We start from the raw sequence: 17,329 nt of genomic DNA on the forward strand, positions 1-17,329 counted from the left end.
AATTTCTTATTCAGCAGTTGTGGCAAAGAGTTATTCTTTGAGGGCAGAATGGCATGTTTGGAGAAACCTAGGACTGCCATCAAAAATGGAAAGCCCTTGTTGAGATCCCTTTCTTGTTCTGACTCATCGTGCTGCAAGTTGCTTCAATTTCCCCCACATCACATCCTTGGCTTCCCTGGGTAGAGAAGTGCAGGATGGCAGAGGCAGCCAATGTGGGGGTCTTCTAGGTGTTGGTGGACCACAGAACTGTGTCTTATGGAAGGAGAGAACTCATTCTAGGTTGCATCAACAGAAGTCTAGTGTCCAGATCAAGGGAAGTAATAGTACCACCCTATTCTGCCTTGGTCAGCCCACACCTGACCACAATTTAAGAAGGATATTGACAAGCTGGAATGTGTGCAGAGGAGGGAAACCAAGATAATCAAGCGTATGGAAACCAAGACTTATGAGGAGTGGTTGAAGGAGCTGGGTATGTTTATCCTGGAAAAGAGGAGACTGGGAGAAGAGAAGATAGCCATCTTCAAATATCTCAAGGGTTGTCAAATGGAAGATGGAGTAAACTTGTTTTCTCCTGCTCCAGAGGATAGGATGTGAACCAATGGCTTCAAGTTACAAGAAGGGAGATTCTGACTAAACATCAGGAAGAACTTTCTGGTAGTAAGAGCTGTTTGACAGCGGAACCATCTGCCTCAGGAGGTTGTAGACTCTCCTTCCTTGGTGGTTTTTAAGCAGAGATTGTATGGCCACCTGCCATAGATGCTTTAGCTGAGATTACTGCATTGCAGGGGGCTGGACTAGATCAGGGACATCCAACTTCCAAGAGACTGCGATCTATTCCCTGAAAAACAAAAACAAACTAGCAGTGATCTACCCATTTTGGGGGGTGGGGAACCCAAAGTTGTTGAGCTTTTTTTTAGGGGGGGGAACCCAAAGTTGTTGAGCTAACTGGGTACTAAATATGCTAACAGTGATTACTTCTTCTTCCGTCTTTGCGATCGTGCGTGAATGAAGGGCAGAGCCGGAAGCTCTTTTTCCCCCCATGAAGGAAAATGAGCTCGTGATCGAACGCTAGCATAAGGGGATCAACCTGTGGATCATGGCCAACCAGTTGGCTGCACTGGATGATCCTTGGGGTTCCTTCCAACTCTACAATTCTATGATTCAGCAGGGATCTGCTAGTTTTGGCAGCAGGCTTGCGTTTTTCTTAACAGGTAGTTTTGCTCCACAGGAAACAACGTGTGTGTGTGTGTGTGTGTGTGTGTGTGTGTTGTGTGGATGCCTGATGATCGTCTTCCAAAGCAACTACTCTATTCCAAACTTAAAAATGGAAAGCGTAATGCTGGTGGTCAACAAAAGAGGTTTAAAGACTGTCTCAAGGCAAATCTTTAAAAAATGTAGTATAAACACTGACAACTGGGAAACACTAGCCTGCGAGCGCTCCAGTTGGAGAACAGCCTTTACCAAAGGTGTCATGGGCTTTGAAGAAACTCAGCTACGAGTGATCGCCAAAGAAGTTTGTGTGTGTGTGTGTGTGTGTGTGTGTGTGTGTGTGTGTGTGTGTGGTTTTTACCATTTCATTAAAAGGATAATTACGCTGTAATGATCTCTACTCATTTGGCTCTCCTGAAGTGTTCATGTTTTTACGTTAATGTCCTTCAAGCGGAACAATAGGGCTGATTAACCGGAAATGAAACATTATGGACCACACACCCAGCTGAGCTTGATGGCTTGTTATTAACTAGTGATGTGCCCCATCAAGGGAGCAGATGGCCCAGGTGCATTGCTTAACATGCCATTTTGCCATTGTCAAGCTTTCAGCATAGGAGAGCCCCCTATCGGCACCTTGCATCAGGGTGAAACACAACCAACAGAGAGAAGCCAGGAAACTGGGTCTTGTGTATATGAGTGGGGCACTGCAACAGAGTGGTCCAGTGTGGCGTTATTCTGTTCAGGGTTCCAATCACTCTGTTCCATCCCTTCTCCTGCTAGTTTTCTTCTCCCTACCCGCTTAATATGGTAACCATTCAGCATTCCATGCCTACTGAGCATGCTCAGTCCTCATTGGGCTGTTTTTGATTATAACTCATTTTTCAGTTTCCTTTTTGTGGACTGGGGTTTGGACACATATCTGCCCAATCCAGCCACCACATTATCACAGCATTTGAGCAATTTCACTGGTGTAAATGCTATTTGCTCCATTTCTCCCTGGCGGGTCCCTCACAAAGTAATGATGGGAGTGAGGTGCCCTTTGATGGATGACCCAGAGAGCCCTGCAAGGTTCTGCTCCCCCTTACTCATTTCCACCTTCCCTGTGTTCCCATTTCCCCCTCCAGGCTGCGGTACATGGTGAAACAGTTGGAGACGGGAGAAGTGAATCTTGTGGAGCTGAAGAAGAACTTGGAATATACTGCTTCGTTGCTGGAAGCTGTCTACATTGATGAGACCAGGTGAGGCTGTGGGGCTCGTGTGTCTTGCCTGACCCCTTTTTTCAGAGAGGACCCAGAAATAAGCACTGAGCTAGCCACTGGTTTAACTGCAGAACCTGCAAGTCTAGGGAGACTGTTTCAGAAGCTCAGGTGGGTGTTTTCAAGATGGTGTCGGGGCTGGTGTTTTGCATGCTGTCGGAAGCAGTTCAGTAGTGTTGGGACCTGATCCCGAGTCAGATGAGACCTCCTGAGGAGAGGCAGTTCCCTGTAGACTCCAGTACATGCTGGGACCAGGAAGAGTTATGACTCCCTCTAGTACTGACTCTAAAAAGCACACTATCCTTGGGCCCCACTCTTTGCCCTGTGCCCAAACTTTCCCTATGCCACAGAACTCACCATCTCCCCCAAGCTAATCTCCTGGGCTACAAGAATAAAAGATGGCAGTGAAGCCAAAGAGAAGCCCTATTGAGGAGGCAGAGTGCTTGCCCTCTTGCAGGATCAGGCCTTCCAGTGATGCACCAGGAAGGGAATGGTTGGGTGTCAAGGCCTCCTCTAAGAATTCTCCATTGCTGCTGCTGCTGCTGTACCCCCTATTCAACCCATCTCCTTGCAGCCTTTGCTACCTTGTGGACAGCTGCCCTGTTCTTTCAGCGGTTGTGTCCAGGACTCTGGTTCCAATGCTAGCCTTTCCCTCCTAGTTGGACAGCTCCCCCCATTGCCCCTTTTAAGCTGACCTGTGTTTGCAGGAATCGGACAAGCAAAGAGGAAGCCAGCCCTGCACCACTTTGTGAGGGCAAAGTGGCTCAGGGAAGGGTGGCATGAGAAGGACGCCATGCATCCTACAATCCTATCCTCACCCTTGCAAAACTGGTGTCACTCCGGCAACATGGACTGGGCTGGTGTGTGGCAGGCTGCATTCACTCTTTGCACCCCACGCCATGCTCCCTCAGTAAGTGTGCATGCCCCCTGCATGCCATGAGAACATGCTCTGTCGCTGGGGAGGAATCCAATCAGGGAGGCAGCCTGTGAACAATCTGCTCACTTGGGTCAAGGAGCGAAGCCAGAGTCAGTGCTTTTTGGGAGCAGAATGGTTCCTCAAGCCAACTGACGGAAAGCTGCACCAATGCACCCCTACCCTCCCTGGCCATCTGCAGTGGTGATGCTGCAGTGCCTGAATTCTGCCCTGATAGCACAGGACTAGAAACAGTGTTCTTCAACCATGGGTCTCTAGATGTTGTTAGACTACAACTCCCATCACCCCTGACCATTGGTTAAGCTGGTGGGGGATGATGGGAACTGGAGTCCAACAACATCTGCACAGCTGCAGCTGAAGAATAACTCTCCTGGAGCCCCTTAGTTTGAGACATGGCACCTTGCAGAAGGTGCTGGAGAGAGTTAGGAGGAGCAAGACTATGTGGAGGTGAGCTTGGGTTGAGAAGAGCCCTGCAGTTAAAGATTTATATAATTGCCTCGGTAATTGCTTCATTCTCCCCACTGCTGCTAAAAAAAAAAAATCCATGTAGATGTTTGCCAGAGTAAACTCACCTTAACATTAAGCCAACTGTAGCAACTTCCCAGAGTGTATAGAGAGGGAGCAGTGCATAGGATGATGCCAGAGAAGAGGCAGTATTCTATGTGTAGGTGTATTTTTTTCATTTGCAGAGATGAACATAGATTTCCATCAGGATATGACCAGTGTTGAAAATTTAGAATTTTAAGATTTTAAAAACAAACTTCTAAAATTGGAACTCGAGGTTGAAAGTTTAATTTTTGTAAAAGAAGTTGACAAATGCAAAAGTTTCAAAAGGCGGAAGTTATATGCAGTGCCTTTAAAAAGACAGATGCTGTGTGCTGTTGTTGCCCTGTTTCAAAGCAGAGAATGAATTCCAGCTGCTTTGTGCTAAGACAGTCTCCCAGTCCTGCATTGCCTATGCTGGCTAGTGGTGGCTCTCCTAGTCTTCTGCACTGCAGATGCCGGGGGCTAGAACTGGGATGGACCTACATGCCAAGCATGTCCTCTGCTACTGACCTATCATCCGCCTCCACTGGAGAAGCATCTCTAGTTTGCAGGGTGACTCTGGAGGCTCAGGAGAATTTGATCTTATCCTCTTCCCTACCTCAATTTGTTTCTGCATAAGAAATAGCAGCCCTTTACAACCTGTTGGAAACTGTTCAGTTTAGAGAGTTTAGGAGGAAATACCAGTAAGTGCAGCCTGTTGAACTGGCCAGTGAAGCATCCCTGAAACTGAATCTTGTAATCACAGCTTTTACAAAAGTCAGAATTTTATATGCCAGAATTTGACCAATTTCCAGATTATTTCTCCCTCTTCCCTTTCCCCCTCTCCCTCATTATCCCTCTCAGTTTTAACTGCAGTCCTGCTTCTCTTTGCAGTTGCCCTTCTCACTAAAACGCTCACGGTTCTTCACTGCTCATTTTTCCTGTTTCAGGCAGATCTTGGACACGGAAGATGAACTCCAGGAGATCAAGTCTGATGCAGTTCCCTCTGAGGTGCGGGACTGGCTGGCCTCCACGTTCACGCAGCAGACCCGCTCCAAGGGACGTCGATCTGAGGAGAAGCCCAAGTTCCGCAGCATTGTGCATGCTGTTCAAGCTGGCATCTTTGTTGAAAGGTCTGGATGGAGTGCTGTGTGTGTGTGTGTGTCGGAACAGGGCTGCTCCATATGGGGATGGTCCTCCATCTGCTTCAAGCATTGTCTAGTGCATTGGCCCAATGGGTGGGCCCTGCCCCACAACTGTGCCTTGTTGGTGACTATATCAGGGTGCCCTGGCTATCATCTGGAAAGGGAAGGCGTAAGAAGGACCGGGGACTCAGCTATACAGCTGTAAATAAAATGTTTTTAAGTGTGTTGTATCATGCAATATACAAATCCGACACTAGATGGTGAAGGTGAGCTATGACAAATTCACTATATTTTTCAAAACATATTTTTAAAAAAGCATTTTCACAGCGGTTTTTATATGTGTGTAGATTCCATCTGGGTTGAGCAAGGAGGAGGAGGAGGAGGTGGAAGGCAGCAGACCCAGATAGATATAGTAAGGGCAAAGATAATATATAACAGGGGTGGGGAACATCAGGCCTCGTGGACCAAATGCATCTCTCCAGTCTTCTCTGTGTGGCTATTGGAATTCTCCACAGGCAACGCCAGTTCTCCTTTGGCCACACTCTTCACCAGCCCTGCTTCACACACTCTTCAATTGTTTTGCCTGGCTGGAGCCTGCCCTTGAGCTGTGAGAATACTTTTTCTTTCCCTGGAAAGACGACAGAGAAAGGCAACATGTACAGCCATTGACCCACCCACTTTTAGCCCTGGCCCCCAGGCTGAAGAAAGGGCTCCCCAACCTGATATATAAGGTGCAAAGATTGAATGTCAAGTCCCATTTGAATTTCCTGGGTTTGGAAAGATTGAGGACTGCTGGCCTAGTATGTGAGGAGAGAGGGTCTTGGATCCAGTATTTTATGTCCAGCCCTCAGACATCTGGATGCTCAGTAGGGTTTGGGAAGTGTCTCTGTTGGGATGCAGTCCAGATGTTCCATGGAGAGCCTGACCTGCTGTTATCTGCTCTGTAGGATGTTCCGTCGGACATACACGGCGGTGGGGCCGAACTATTCTCCCTCTGTCATCAACTGCCTGAAGGTAATGCAGCTCTATTAGGGGGATGCTGGACTTACTGCCCAATCCTGCCCATGTCTACTCAGAAGTAAGCCCATTCAGTTTAAGAGGGCTCACTCCCAGGTAGGTGTGTGTAGGATTGCAGCCTTAACTTAGTTTGCTTCCTTCCTTAATGTGATGCTTCTGCACCTGCCCCAACCTGTCAAGTTGGTAGTTATTCACTGTGCTTTTGGGGGGGGGGGCAAAAGAAAAATAGAAGGCTGGCATTCATATTGTGGGTCCCAGCACAAAATGGCTGCCATGAACAGCAAAAAGAAAGAGTCCTGATGGTACGCTGTACCAATGGATACTGTCCCAAAAAAGGCACTGGTTGTTTATACCCTGACCCATTTTCTGTGATCAAGTTGCATGAGTCAAGGAAACTTTCTTAGCTTTCCTCCTTTGTTTTGCTGTAACCTTTTTAAAATAGAGACACTGGAGCTGAAAGCATTGTTTTTTTTAATCAGGAATTAATGGCCTATAATCTTGTTGGATGTGTAGGGACCAGCTACAGCTCATCACTGCAAAAGGGAAATGCTCTTTGCACATGCTTAAAGGAACTCTTTGTGGCAATACTTTTTGTTCAACGTGCTCCAAAGTTGAGAGATGGAAGCTTTCCTTTCTTTTGATGCTCATTCTTTCTCCATCCTGTACCAGTTAAGTGCACTATGCTCAGGACACGGTCCTCCTTTTTTACATTTCTTTTTTGGCTTTTCTTGTGTAGACTCTTGACCTTTGGTTTTTTGATGTCTTTGCGCTGAATAAGGTGAGCGAGGACCATGCCTTGCGCACGATTGTCTTTGAACTGCTCACCCGCCACAACCTCAACAGCCGCTTCAAGGTAAGAAATGCCGTGTGTATAATCACAGTGTTGTTATTATTGTGATTTATTAAAGGGCTGTTCCATACCCCTCCCACAAAATGAAGACTCCAGGGCACCAAACAAGCAGCTACCCTGAGCTGCAGAGCGCGAAAAGGAAAGTGTCTTCCAACTTGGGATATTCCGTATTTAAGTGATCTTAAGTGATCTTTTTGTTAAGGGGGCACCTTTTATATGAGCAGCCCCATAGGACAGAGCCCTTGAGGGACACGGGTGGCGCTGTGGTCTAAACCACTGAGCCTAGGGCTTGCCGATCGGAAGGTCGGCGGTTCAAATCCCCGGGGTGGGGTGAGCTCCCGTTGCTCGGTCCCAGCTCCTGCCAACCTAGCAGTTCGAAAGCACGTCAAAGTGCAAGTAGATACTGTAAATAGGTACCGCTCCAGCAGGAAAGTAAACAGCATTTCCATGCGCTGCTCTGGTTCACCAGAAGTGGCTTAGTCATGCTGGCCACATGACCTGGAAGCTGTACGCCAGCTCCCTCTGCCAATAACATGAGATGAGCGCCGCAACCCCAGAGTCGTCCATGACTGGACCTAACAGTCAGGGGTACCTTTACCTTTACTTTTATTTCAATATGAGTAGGAAAATGAGAGTACTCCTAAACATTTTTTTTTTCTAGAAAAAAAGCACTGACTACTCCTGTCCCCAAAGCTTGCCTGGAGCTACATTGTTAACCTTTTCATTTATCTCTAGATCCCCACGGTGTACCTCATGACCTTCCTTGATGCACTGGAGGCTGGTTACGGGAAATACAAGAACCCATATCACAACCAGACACACGCTGCTGACGTCACCCAGACTGTGCACTGCTTCCTGCTTCGCACGGGCATGGTGGTGAGGGCACCATGTGGATATTCTGTCTGCCAGTTCTCTAACTGAGAAGCGTCTGTGGTGCCACCTTGGGAAGCTCTTCTAGGTGTAGGCAAACTGGGAATCGTGGGTTATTAATGCTCTTAGAAAGTATGTTTCTCATCTTGGCCAAGTCCACCCCAGTAATGCAGTCCTAGATCGCAGAAATGAAGGGTACACCACAAGTCCTCTTTTACAGCCCATCTCTAGAAAATCTATACATATGAAGCATTGACAGGGCTTTTCTTTCAGCAGGAACTCACCAGAACTCAGTTCCCGCACCTCTCAAGTGGGTGCCATTGCCATGATAAGAGAACAAGGGAGACATTCCCGTACCCCTTTTTCTAGAAAAATGGGACTGAGCATTGACATCAACAACATAGTGACTCCTAGTGGCCTCTCATGGTTTAGCATAATGGAAGGAGTTCTAAAATAGGTTTCTTTCTGAAGGCAACAGTTCACTAAGCCAGACCCTTCTCTCCTCACCATCTCCCTCCTTGTTTGTTGCCGTGTTTTATTTCTGATAGAGACTCTGTACCTTTAGTAGCCATGTAACAGGCAGAAATCCAACCCGTAAAACTTACAGCTATTGCAATAGCGATTTTTCTGCTTTATCTTCAGGTGCTGAAAGCACCTCTGTCAGTCGAAAAGAAGCCATAGTTCCCACTCTTCTTCCCTATTTCTCTACCTTGTGCTGTGTATTCAGACGGCTTCTGCCTCTATAATAATAATAATAATAATAATAATAATAATAATAATAATAATAATAATAATTTATTATTTATACCCCGCCCATCTGGCCGGGTTCCCCCAGCCACTCTGGGCGGCTTCCAACAAAACACAAAAATACAGGAATCCATCAAACATTAAAAGCTTCCCTAAACAGGGCTGCCTTAAGATGCCTTCTAAAAGTCTGGTAATTGTTGTTCTCTTTGAACTCTGGTGGGAGGGCATTCCACAGGGTGGGTGCCACTACCGAGAAGGCCCTCTGCCTGGTTCTCTGCAACTTAGCTTCTCGTAGCGAGGCAACCGCCAGAAGGCCCTCGGTGCTGGACCTCAGTGTCCGGGCAGAACGATGGGGGAGGAGACGCTCCTTCAGGTATACTGGACCAAGGCCGTTTAGGGCTTTAAAGGTCAGCACCAACACTTTGAATTGTGCTCGGAAACGTACTGGGAGCCAATGTAGGTCTTTCAGGACCGGTGTTATGTGGTCTCAGTGGCCGCTCCCAGTCACCAATCTAGCTGCCGCATTCTGGGTTAACTGTAGTTTCTGGGTCACCTTCAAAGGTAGCCCCACATAGAGCGCATTGCAGTAGTCCAAGCGAGAGATAACTAGAGCATGCACCACTCTGGCGAGGCAGTCCGCAGGCAGGTAGGGTCTCAGCCTGTGTACCAGATGGAGCTGATAAACAGCTGCCCTGGACACAGAATTGACCTGCACCTCCATGGACAGCTGTGAGTCCAAAATGACTCCCAGGCTGCGCACCTGGTCCTTCAGGGGCACAGTTACCCCATTCAGGACCAGGGAGTCCTCCACACCTGCCCACCTCCTGTCTCCCACAAACAGTACTTCTATCTTGTCAGGATTCAACCTCAGTCTGTTAGCTGCTATCCATCCTCCAACCGCCTCCAGACACTCACACAGGACCTTCACTGGTTCTGATTTGAAAGAGAGGTAGATCTGGGTATCATCCGCATACTGATGAACACCAAGCCCAAACCCCCTGATGATCTCTCCCAGTGGCTGCATTTAGATGTTAAAAAGCATGGGGGAGAGGACAGAACCCTGAGGCACCCCACAAGTGAGAGCCTAGGGGGTCTGAACACTCATCCCCCACCACCCCTCTCTGATGCCTCTCATTGCATCAGCACTGCAATAGATTCCAGAGGGGTAGCTGGTTGGTTTCTTGGCAATGAAACAACAATAGAATCTAGTGGCATCATAATAACAAAAAAAAATCTATTGTGATCTCATGGATCAGAGCCCACGTCATCGGCTGAATGAAGAACCCCAGATCCAATTGGACTCCAAGTCCCATCAGCCCCAGTCAGCATGATCAGTGGTTGTCCAAGTATGATCGGAGTTGTAGTGCAGCAGCACCGCCTGGCCATAGCTGGGTGGTAGAGCAGGTGGCAGTCCCAGGTTCAGTCCTCAGCATCTTCAGGTGAGGTTGGTAGAGATTCCCCATCGGAAATCCTAGAGAGCCGCTGCCAGTCAGGGTAGACAATACTGAGCTAGAGGGAGCAATGGTATGCCTTGATGTAAAGCAATTTCCTGTTTCTCTATGGAGGTCACAGGCTTCCCATCAGATGGCTTTGTGCGTCTGTTGAAACGGGCTCTGGTCCACAGAAGTTTGTAATGCAGCAAATCAGTAATTTAGCAGGGGTGGGAAACTGGAGACCTAGGACACCTGAAGGATGCCCAAAGGGGTGTGTGCAGACATTAACTACTGTACAACAGCAAAAGTTATGTTTGTTGCTCCTCCTACTTTTGCCTCTGGCTCTGCCCATCACTGACATAAGGCTACAGGAAGGCAGCCATAAGAAAACATGGCCATTGGGATGGAAAGGGGTCCCCAACCCTGGCCATTAGGAAGCCACCAAAGCACTACGCTATTCTGAGGGTGGTCCATGAGTATGAACTGGACTTGTTCACGAGATATGAGGCTAGAGGGGATCCATCCTGGTGAATAGTATTTTCCCTTCTCTGTCTCTGCTGCTGGGAAAGGGAGGGCTCCCCACAGGTTCCAATGGCATCTCCTGTTTCTGTCCTCTTGCAGCACTGCCTGGCAGAGATTGAGGTCCTGGCCATTGTCTTTGCAGCAGCAATCCATGACTATGAGCACACAGGGACCACTAACAGCTTCCACATCCAAACCAAGTGAGCAATATGGATGTGTTGTGTGTGTGTGTGTGTGTGTGTGTGTGTGTGTGTGTTGAGAGAGAAAGAGAGAGAGAGAGAGAGAGCTTATTGGTACAATGGGCAGCTATTATAAAAATGTGTGAGAGAGTCTTCTGATGGCAGAGAGGTAGAGCATGTTCCAGGCCCTGACATAGCATAGTAACAAACAGAAACAGTTTGAAAGGCCATGATGGTCTAATTAGCCAAAGGCCTGAGAGAAGAGAAATGGAATGTTTTTGACTGGGACCTAAAGACAATGTAGCAAAGGCAGCAGGTGAGCCTCTCTGGGGAGAGCATTCCACAAATGGGGAGCCACTACAGAAAAGGCCCAGTCTTGTGTTGTCACCCTCTGGACCTGTCTGGGAGGAGGCACACGAAGAAGGGCCTCGGTGGATGATCATATGGGGAGAGGCAGTCCTTGAGATATTTTGGTCCTGAGGCATTTAGGGCTTTATAGATCAAAACCAACATTTGGATTGGGCCCAGAAGCTAATTGGGAGCCAGTTGCCATTATTGAACTCGGTAGGGTTTGAACTAGATGGGGGCAAACTTGAATATGGTGGCTCTGCCTGTCATTGGTTCTGGCTTCCCTTACTCATGGGCATCCACCTTACCAGCTTCAATGGGCTCCAACCACCACTGCAGCCAAGTCTGTGCAGGTCAAACTATACCCCTTGTTCAATGCTTAGAGTGTTGGACTATGGCCCCTGATATGTGCATGGGTGCATGGGTGAAAATTGGAAGTGTTGGAATGTCCACCCCAATCCCTGTGAAACGACTGGAATTGGCATTGCTAAAGCTGCCTCTGAACCGTACTGTTCTTCTTCCCTTCCCCAGGTCAGACACGGCCATTTTGTACAATGACCGCTCGGTGCTTGAGAACCACCACATCAGTGCCGTCTTCCGGATGATGCAGGAGGAGGAGATGAACATCCTCGTCAACCTGACCAAGGATGAATTCGTGTGAGACCTCGTCCTCCTCCTGCCTGCTGGATAGGACTCACTCTAGGCTGAGGAAGATGTTGCCTTGGAATGGGAGAAATTGGGGGAGGGGAGGACTCTCCTGGAGGGGGCAGACATTGTGGGAGAGTCAAGCCCAATGGTTTGCAACCACTGCTGTCAGCTAAAGTGGATAGGATTGTGGACACAGTGCCCTCTCATTGTGCAATGTTTACTTACTCAGAAAATGTCCCACTAAGTTGGGTGGGTTTAGGATTGCAGTTTTAAATAGGGTACTTTGTTTTATTTGAGCTCATATGTGTTTCTGTTGAGCTCCTGATGGTCTCATTTCAGGTCCACACACAGGTCCACAGCAGGTATGGATAACCTTTGGCCTTCCAAATGTTGCTGAACTACAGCTTCTGTCATCTCTGGCCATTGGCCATGTTTGCTGAGGCTGATGGGAGCTGTAGTTCAACAACACCAGGAGGGCCAATGGTTCCCCACACCTGTGCTCTATATAGCACCAGATGCTCCCAGTCCATTCACTGGACCCACTTTTGGCCTCCATGTCTCTTTTACCTATTGATCATGGACAGAGAACTTGTGACCCTTTAGATGTTGGATTCAAACTCTGATTGGCTGCAGCCAGCATTGCCAATGGACAGGGATGATGGGAGTTGTAGCTTGGCAGCATCTGGAGGCACACAGCTTCCTCACCCCGGCTGTTGAGGGTGATGACAGCAATACTGTAAGGACCAGGAAAACAGGAACTCATGACTTGTGCATCAATACATGAAACAAGGGTCAGAATATTAGGCTTAATTCATACAAGCAGCAAGTGAAGTGGTGAATTTGTTTCTGGACCACTGGATTTCAGGTCTGAAAACAATGGCATTTCCAGGAAATCCATATGCCATGAATAGTATATAAATCCATATGAAATAAGCTTGCATTTGTTGCATGGGTTGATAATAAATAATATTTTTTTTATTTATATCCCACCCTCTCAGGCCAGAACCGGGCTCAGGGTGGCTAACACCAATAAAATTACGATAAAACATAATAGGAAAAAAAACAGTTAATTAAAATACGGGTTAAAATACAATTTAAAATGCAGCCTCATTTTAGTAAAGGAAAAGGTAAAGGGACCCCTGACCATTAGGTCCAGTCATGACCGACTCTGGGGTTGCAGCGCTCATCTCGCATTATTGGCTGAGGGAGCCGGCATACAGCTTCCGGGTCACGTGGCCAGTATGACTAAGCCACTTCTGGCAAACCAGAGCAGCGCACAGAAATGCCATTTACCTTCCCGCTGTAGCCATATCTATTTATCTACTTTCACTTTGACGTGCTTTCGAACTGCTAGGTTGGCAGGAGCTGGGACTGAGCAACGGGAGCTCACCCCGTCATGGGGATTCGAACTGCCGACCTTCTGATCGGCAAGCCCTAGGCTCTGTGGTTTAACCCAGAGCACCACCCGCATCTCATTTTAGTAGTAGCCCAAAAATCAAAACCATAAGGGGAGGGAAACATAAGGGCCAGACTGAGTCTAAACCAAAGGCCAGGTGGAACAGCTCTGTCTTGCAGACCCTGCGGAAAGCTGTCAAATCCCGCAGGGCCCCAGTCTCTTGTGACAGAGCATTCCACCAAGTCGGGCCAGTACTGAAAAGGCCCTGGCCCTAGTTGAGACCAATCTAACCTCCTTGAGGCTTGGGACCTACAAAGTGTTGTTATTTATGGACCTTAAGGTTCTCTGTGGGGCATACCAGGAGAGACGGTCTCGTAGGTACGAGTGTCCTAGGCCACGTAGGGTTTTAAAGGTCAAAACCAGCACCTTAAACCTGATCCTGTACGCCACCGGGAGCCAGTGCAGCTGGTAAAGCACTGGATGAATGTGGTCCCACGGCAAAGACCCCGTAAGGAGCCTCGCCGCGGCATTCTGCACCCACTGGAGTTTCTGGGTCAGCTTCAAGGGCAGCCCCACGTAGAGCAAGTTACAATAATCAAGCCTGGAGGTGACCGTTGCATGGATCACTGTGGCCAGATCAGGGTGAGAAAGGTAAGGGATCAACTGCTTGATACAGCGGAGATAGAAAAATACCACCTTTGCTGTGGCTGCAACCTGCACCTCCATGGAAAGGGAGGCATTGAAGGTGACACCCAAGCTCTTGACAGAAGGTGCTAGCACTAAGTGAGCCCCTGCAAGAGATGGGAGTTGCCCCCCCCCAACCCCATGTTGTCCCAACCCTGTCTTCGAAGGATTTAGCTTCAACCGGCTCCCATGCAGCCATCCAGCCACAGCTTCCAAGCATCTGGTCAGTGTGTCTTGGGCCGAGTCAGGGCGGCCATCCATCAACAGACAATATGTCATCAGTATATTGATGACAACCCAGCCCAAAACTCCAGACAATCTGGGCAAGGGGACGCATAAAGATATTAAAAAGCATCGGGGAAAGGATTGTGCCCTGTGGGACTCCACACGCCAAGGAGTGCCGTGGTGACAACTCCTTCCCTAGCACCTCCCTCTGTTCCCGACCTGAGATAAAGGAGCGCAGCCATTGTTGGACTGTGCCCTGAATCCCCACGTTGGCAAGGCAGTGGTCCAAAAGTTCGTGATCGACCATATAGAAGGCTGCTGACAAGTCTAAAAGAATCAGCAGTCCCAACCCACCTCGATCCAGCTGTTTACGGAAATCATCTGTTAGGGTGACCAAAGCTGTCTCGGTCCCATAACCAGGGTGAAAGTTGGCCTGAAATGGATTCAGAGCCGATGTTTCATCCAGAAACCTAGCAAGCTGTTCGGCAACCGCTCTCTCAATTACCTTACCCAGGTATGGAGTATTCGAAATTGGGCGGTAACTGGATAGATCTAAAGGATCTAGAGATGTTTTCTTTAAGAGTGGACACACCACTGCTTCCTTCAACTCCCCTGGGAAAGTCCCCGTGCCAAGGGACAGGTTGATTATCTCACCCAGGGGGGCCCGCACCTCATCTGGACACGCTCTAATCAGCCAGGATGGGCACGGGTCAAGGGGGCAAGTGGTGGGCCTTCCAGCTCAGAGGAATCTGTCTACATCGGCAGGGAGTATCCGATCAAAGTGCTCCAATACTGAACCCGAGGATAGTTGAGGTCACAGCGGAGCAGCAAGACTTTCTCCGCAAAAAAGCTCACAAATGCCTCACAGCTATGAGTCAAATTCATATTTAAATTTGGCTATTCCTCTAGGGTTGTTAGAGACCTAATTATTCTAAGAAGTTGTGCTGGGCGAGAGCTAGCAGATGCAATGGAAGCTGAGAAGTAAAACTTCTTTGCAGCTTTCACTGCCATCTCATAGGCTTTCATAGGTGTCCTATAAGATGTTCTTGAGGCTCCGTCGCGAGCATGCCGCCATACTCGCTCTAGCCATCTGAGGTCCTGCTTCATTTTCTGGAGCTCCTCGGTAAACTAGGGGGCCCGGTTTCGGCACAGTTGCAGAGGGCGCTTAGGTGCGATCTCATTGATGGCCACCAAGAGCCGGTTATTCCAGTTCTCGACAAGCTCATCTAGTGAGCCGCCAGGGGGAGCAGGGTCCTGCAAGGCCTGATGAAATCCAGGCCTTGTGGTACCCTGATGAAGGCTGTGGCTCTCTCCTGCCTTCACCTGGAAATATACCCAGACTTCCAACACACCACATGAAAAGAAAGCACTTGCAATGTAGGAAACACCAGCTACTCTGTGCAGAGAAGTGCAGAGAACCTCATTTGTCCATTTCATGCACACATAGGCTCAGAGTCTTGGAATTTATGATGAGACTTTAGCTGGAGTCAACTGGTGCAGGTGATAAGGGTCTGAGCTTCTCCAGATCCCATCTTCCGAATGTCTTTTCATGCTTGCCCTGCTAGTCTCCTTGATTTCAACCCACATCACCTTCCTAGGCAGCTGTATAATATCAAAGAGACCCACAGGCATCTTTTGCCCAGCGCCCTGGGTTTGGAACCCTTTCCTGGCCCAAGACAGTTTCCACACTCTTTTCATTACCCATATCCAGACCTGCTCCCTGACCAGACTCAAAAGCAACCCATGGGTTGTTTCTATAGGTCAACTTGACAGGGTCAGATGAGGCTCTATAGGCAGCTCACCTTTCACGATACATCACTTGGTTTCCCTACAGGCCAGTCCTCACCCCTTTCACCTTCTGTGAGAATTCCCTATTTGCAGATTGTGCAATTGCTTTATACTTGCATGGATCACACCACTTGGAGAAAAAAGAGGGGTATAGGAAAGACCCAACTACACAGCTGCCCCCCTTCCATACGCTTCTGATGGAGACCCATCATGATTGGCTTCCTCCTGGAATTTACAGAACACCCTTATGCATGCTGGGTAGCCAGATGCTTTGTAATGATGGTCTGGATGTGCCTATACATGGAAGAAGCATGATTATATCTTTTGTTCAGTCCTAAGAAATAGTGGGAGTAAGCTTTTGAGTTTTACAGAATTCTCCTTCAAACGCAGCTGCACAGGACTAAACAGTTGTGATGATGATTACCTATTGAATCCGTTCATCTTCAGAAAAAGAATGAAATTGGATAGGGTTGGACAGGCTCTGATAAATGTATTATAGTTACTAAGGCCTTGCTGGGAGGCTGGGAAGCTTAACATTGCAAAGGCTTCCTGGAGGCAAGAGTACATGAGAAGATGTATTATATTTGGGAACATATCCACCAGAAGACAGGCATTTATGTGACTCAATGCCATTTGAGCTTCTCATGACTCCTGGGATGCAGGGCAAAAGATATAACCACCAATATTAGCGGTCATTTAGAAAGCACATCGCAGCAGTGTTATTACCTGACACACAGGGGGCTTGGGTGTTTGTGCCATCTTGGAACAGAATCAAAGGTCATCTGCTCAAATCTGGCAATTCATGATGACCAAATGGATAGATCCTTTCTATTCTCATCAAATGTCAGGGCTCCACTGGGTGTAAGGACATGTGACGAGCCTGCTGGATCAGACCAGGAGCCCATCCAGTCCAGCATTCTGTTCTCACAGTGGCTGCCCAGATGCCCGTGGGAAGCCTGCAAGCTGAGCATGAGCGCAACAGCACTCAGTCCTCCTTTGACAGCAACTGGTATTCAGACATATACTGTCTCTGGCAGTGGAGGTAGAATATAGCCCCGTTGATAGTCTTGTACCTCAGGAATGTGTCTAATCCTCTTTTAAAGCTATCCAGGTTGGTGGCCATCATGGCCTCCTGTGAGGGCAAGTTCCATAGTTAAACTAAAGAAGAAGAGGAGATCATGGTACAGGTGGTAGAGCTGTCACACAGAAAATACATGTGCCCTTCTGCCCCAAGGGCAGAACTAGATCCAATGGGTTCAAGTTACAGGCAGGGCTGGTGCTAGGTTTTTTTGTGCCCTAGGCTAGATCACCTTCTGGCATTTCCAAGAGTTGTTGACCTTTTTTAGAAAAAAATAAAAGTGGAATAAAAAATAAAATATATATAAAAAATAAAAAGAAAAAAATAGAAAAAAGAGAAAGAGAAAATAGAAAAAATAAAAATAGGAAATAGGAAAAAATAAAAAAGTAGAAAAAGAGAGAGAGAGTTCCTTGGCTGAAAGGCGGCCGAGGCGGCCCCAGGCTCGTGCTCCCCGCGCACCTCCGGAGAGCGGCCT

At 48.1% G+C, this 17,329-nt stretch overlaps 1 protein-coding gene across 8 annotated transcripts in view; it reads left to right on the forward strand.

The window, feature by feature from the left end:
* Positions 1 to 17,329, forward strand: part of PDE1B (phosphodiesterase 1B) — a 145,482-nt gene that overhangs the window by 108,850 nt on the left and 19,303 nt on the right. For all 8 annotated transcript variants that reach the window (XM_035101310.3, XM_035101300.3, XM_060272139.2 and 5 more), the window contains 7 exons: positions 2,334 to 2,447; positions 4,875 to 5,057; positions 6,017 to 6,083; positions 6,823 to 6,939; positions 7,672 to 7,812; positions 10,608 to 10,708; positions 11,567 to 11,692. In XM_035101310.3, the coding sequence (XP_034957201.3) occupies positions 2,334 to 2,447; positions 4,875 to 5,057; positions 6,017 to 6,083; positions 6,823 to 6,939; positions 7,672 to 7,812; positions 10,608 to 10,708; positions 11,567 to 11,692 (849 nt within the window). The remainder of the gene's footprint in view (positions 1 to 2,333; positions 2,448 to 4,874; positions 5,058 to 6,016; positions 6,084 to 6,822; positions 6,940 to 7,671; positions 7,813 to 10,607; positions 10,709 to 11,566; positions 11,693 to 17,329) is intronic.

The sequence above is a fragment of the Zootoca vivipara genome, chromosome 2 (genome assembly GCF_965207765.1).
Source record: "Zootoca vivipara chromosome 2, rZooViv2.hap1.1, whole genome shotgun sequence".
Classification (NCBI taxonomy): domain Eukaryota; kingdom Metazoa; phylum Chordata; class Lepidosauria; order Squamata; family Lacertidae; genus Zootoca; species Zootoca vivipara.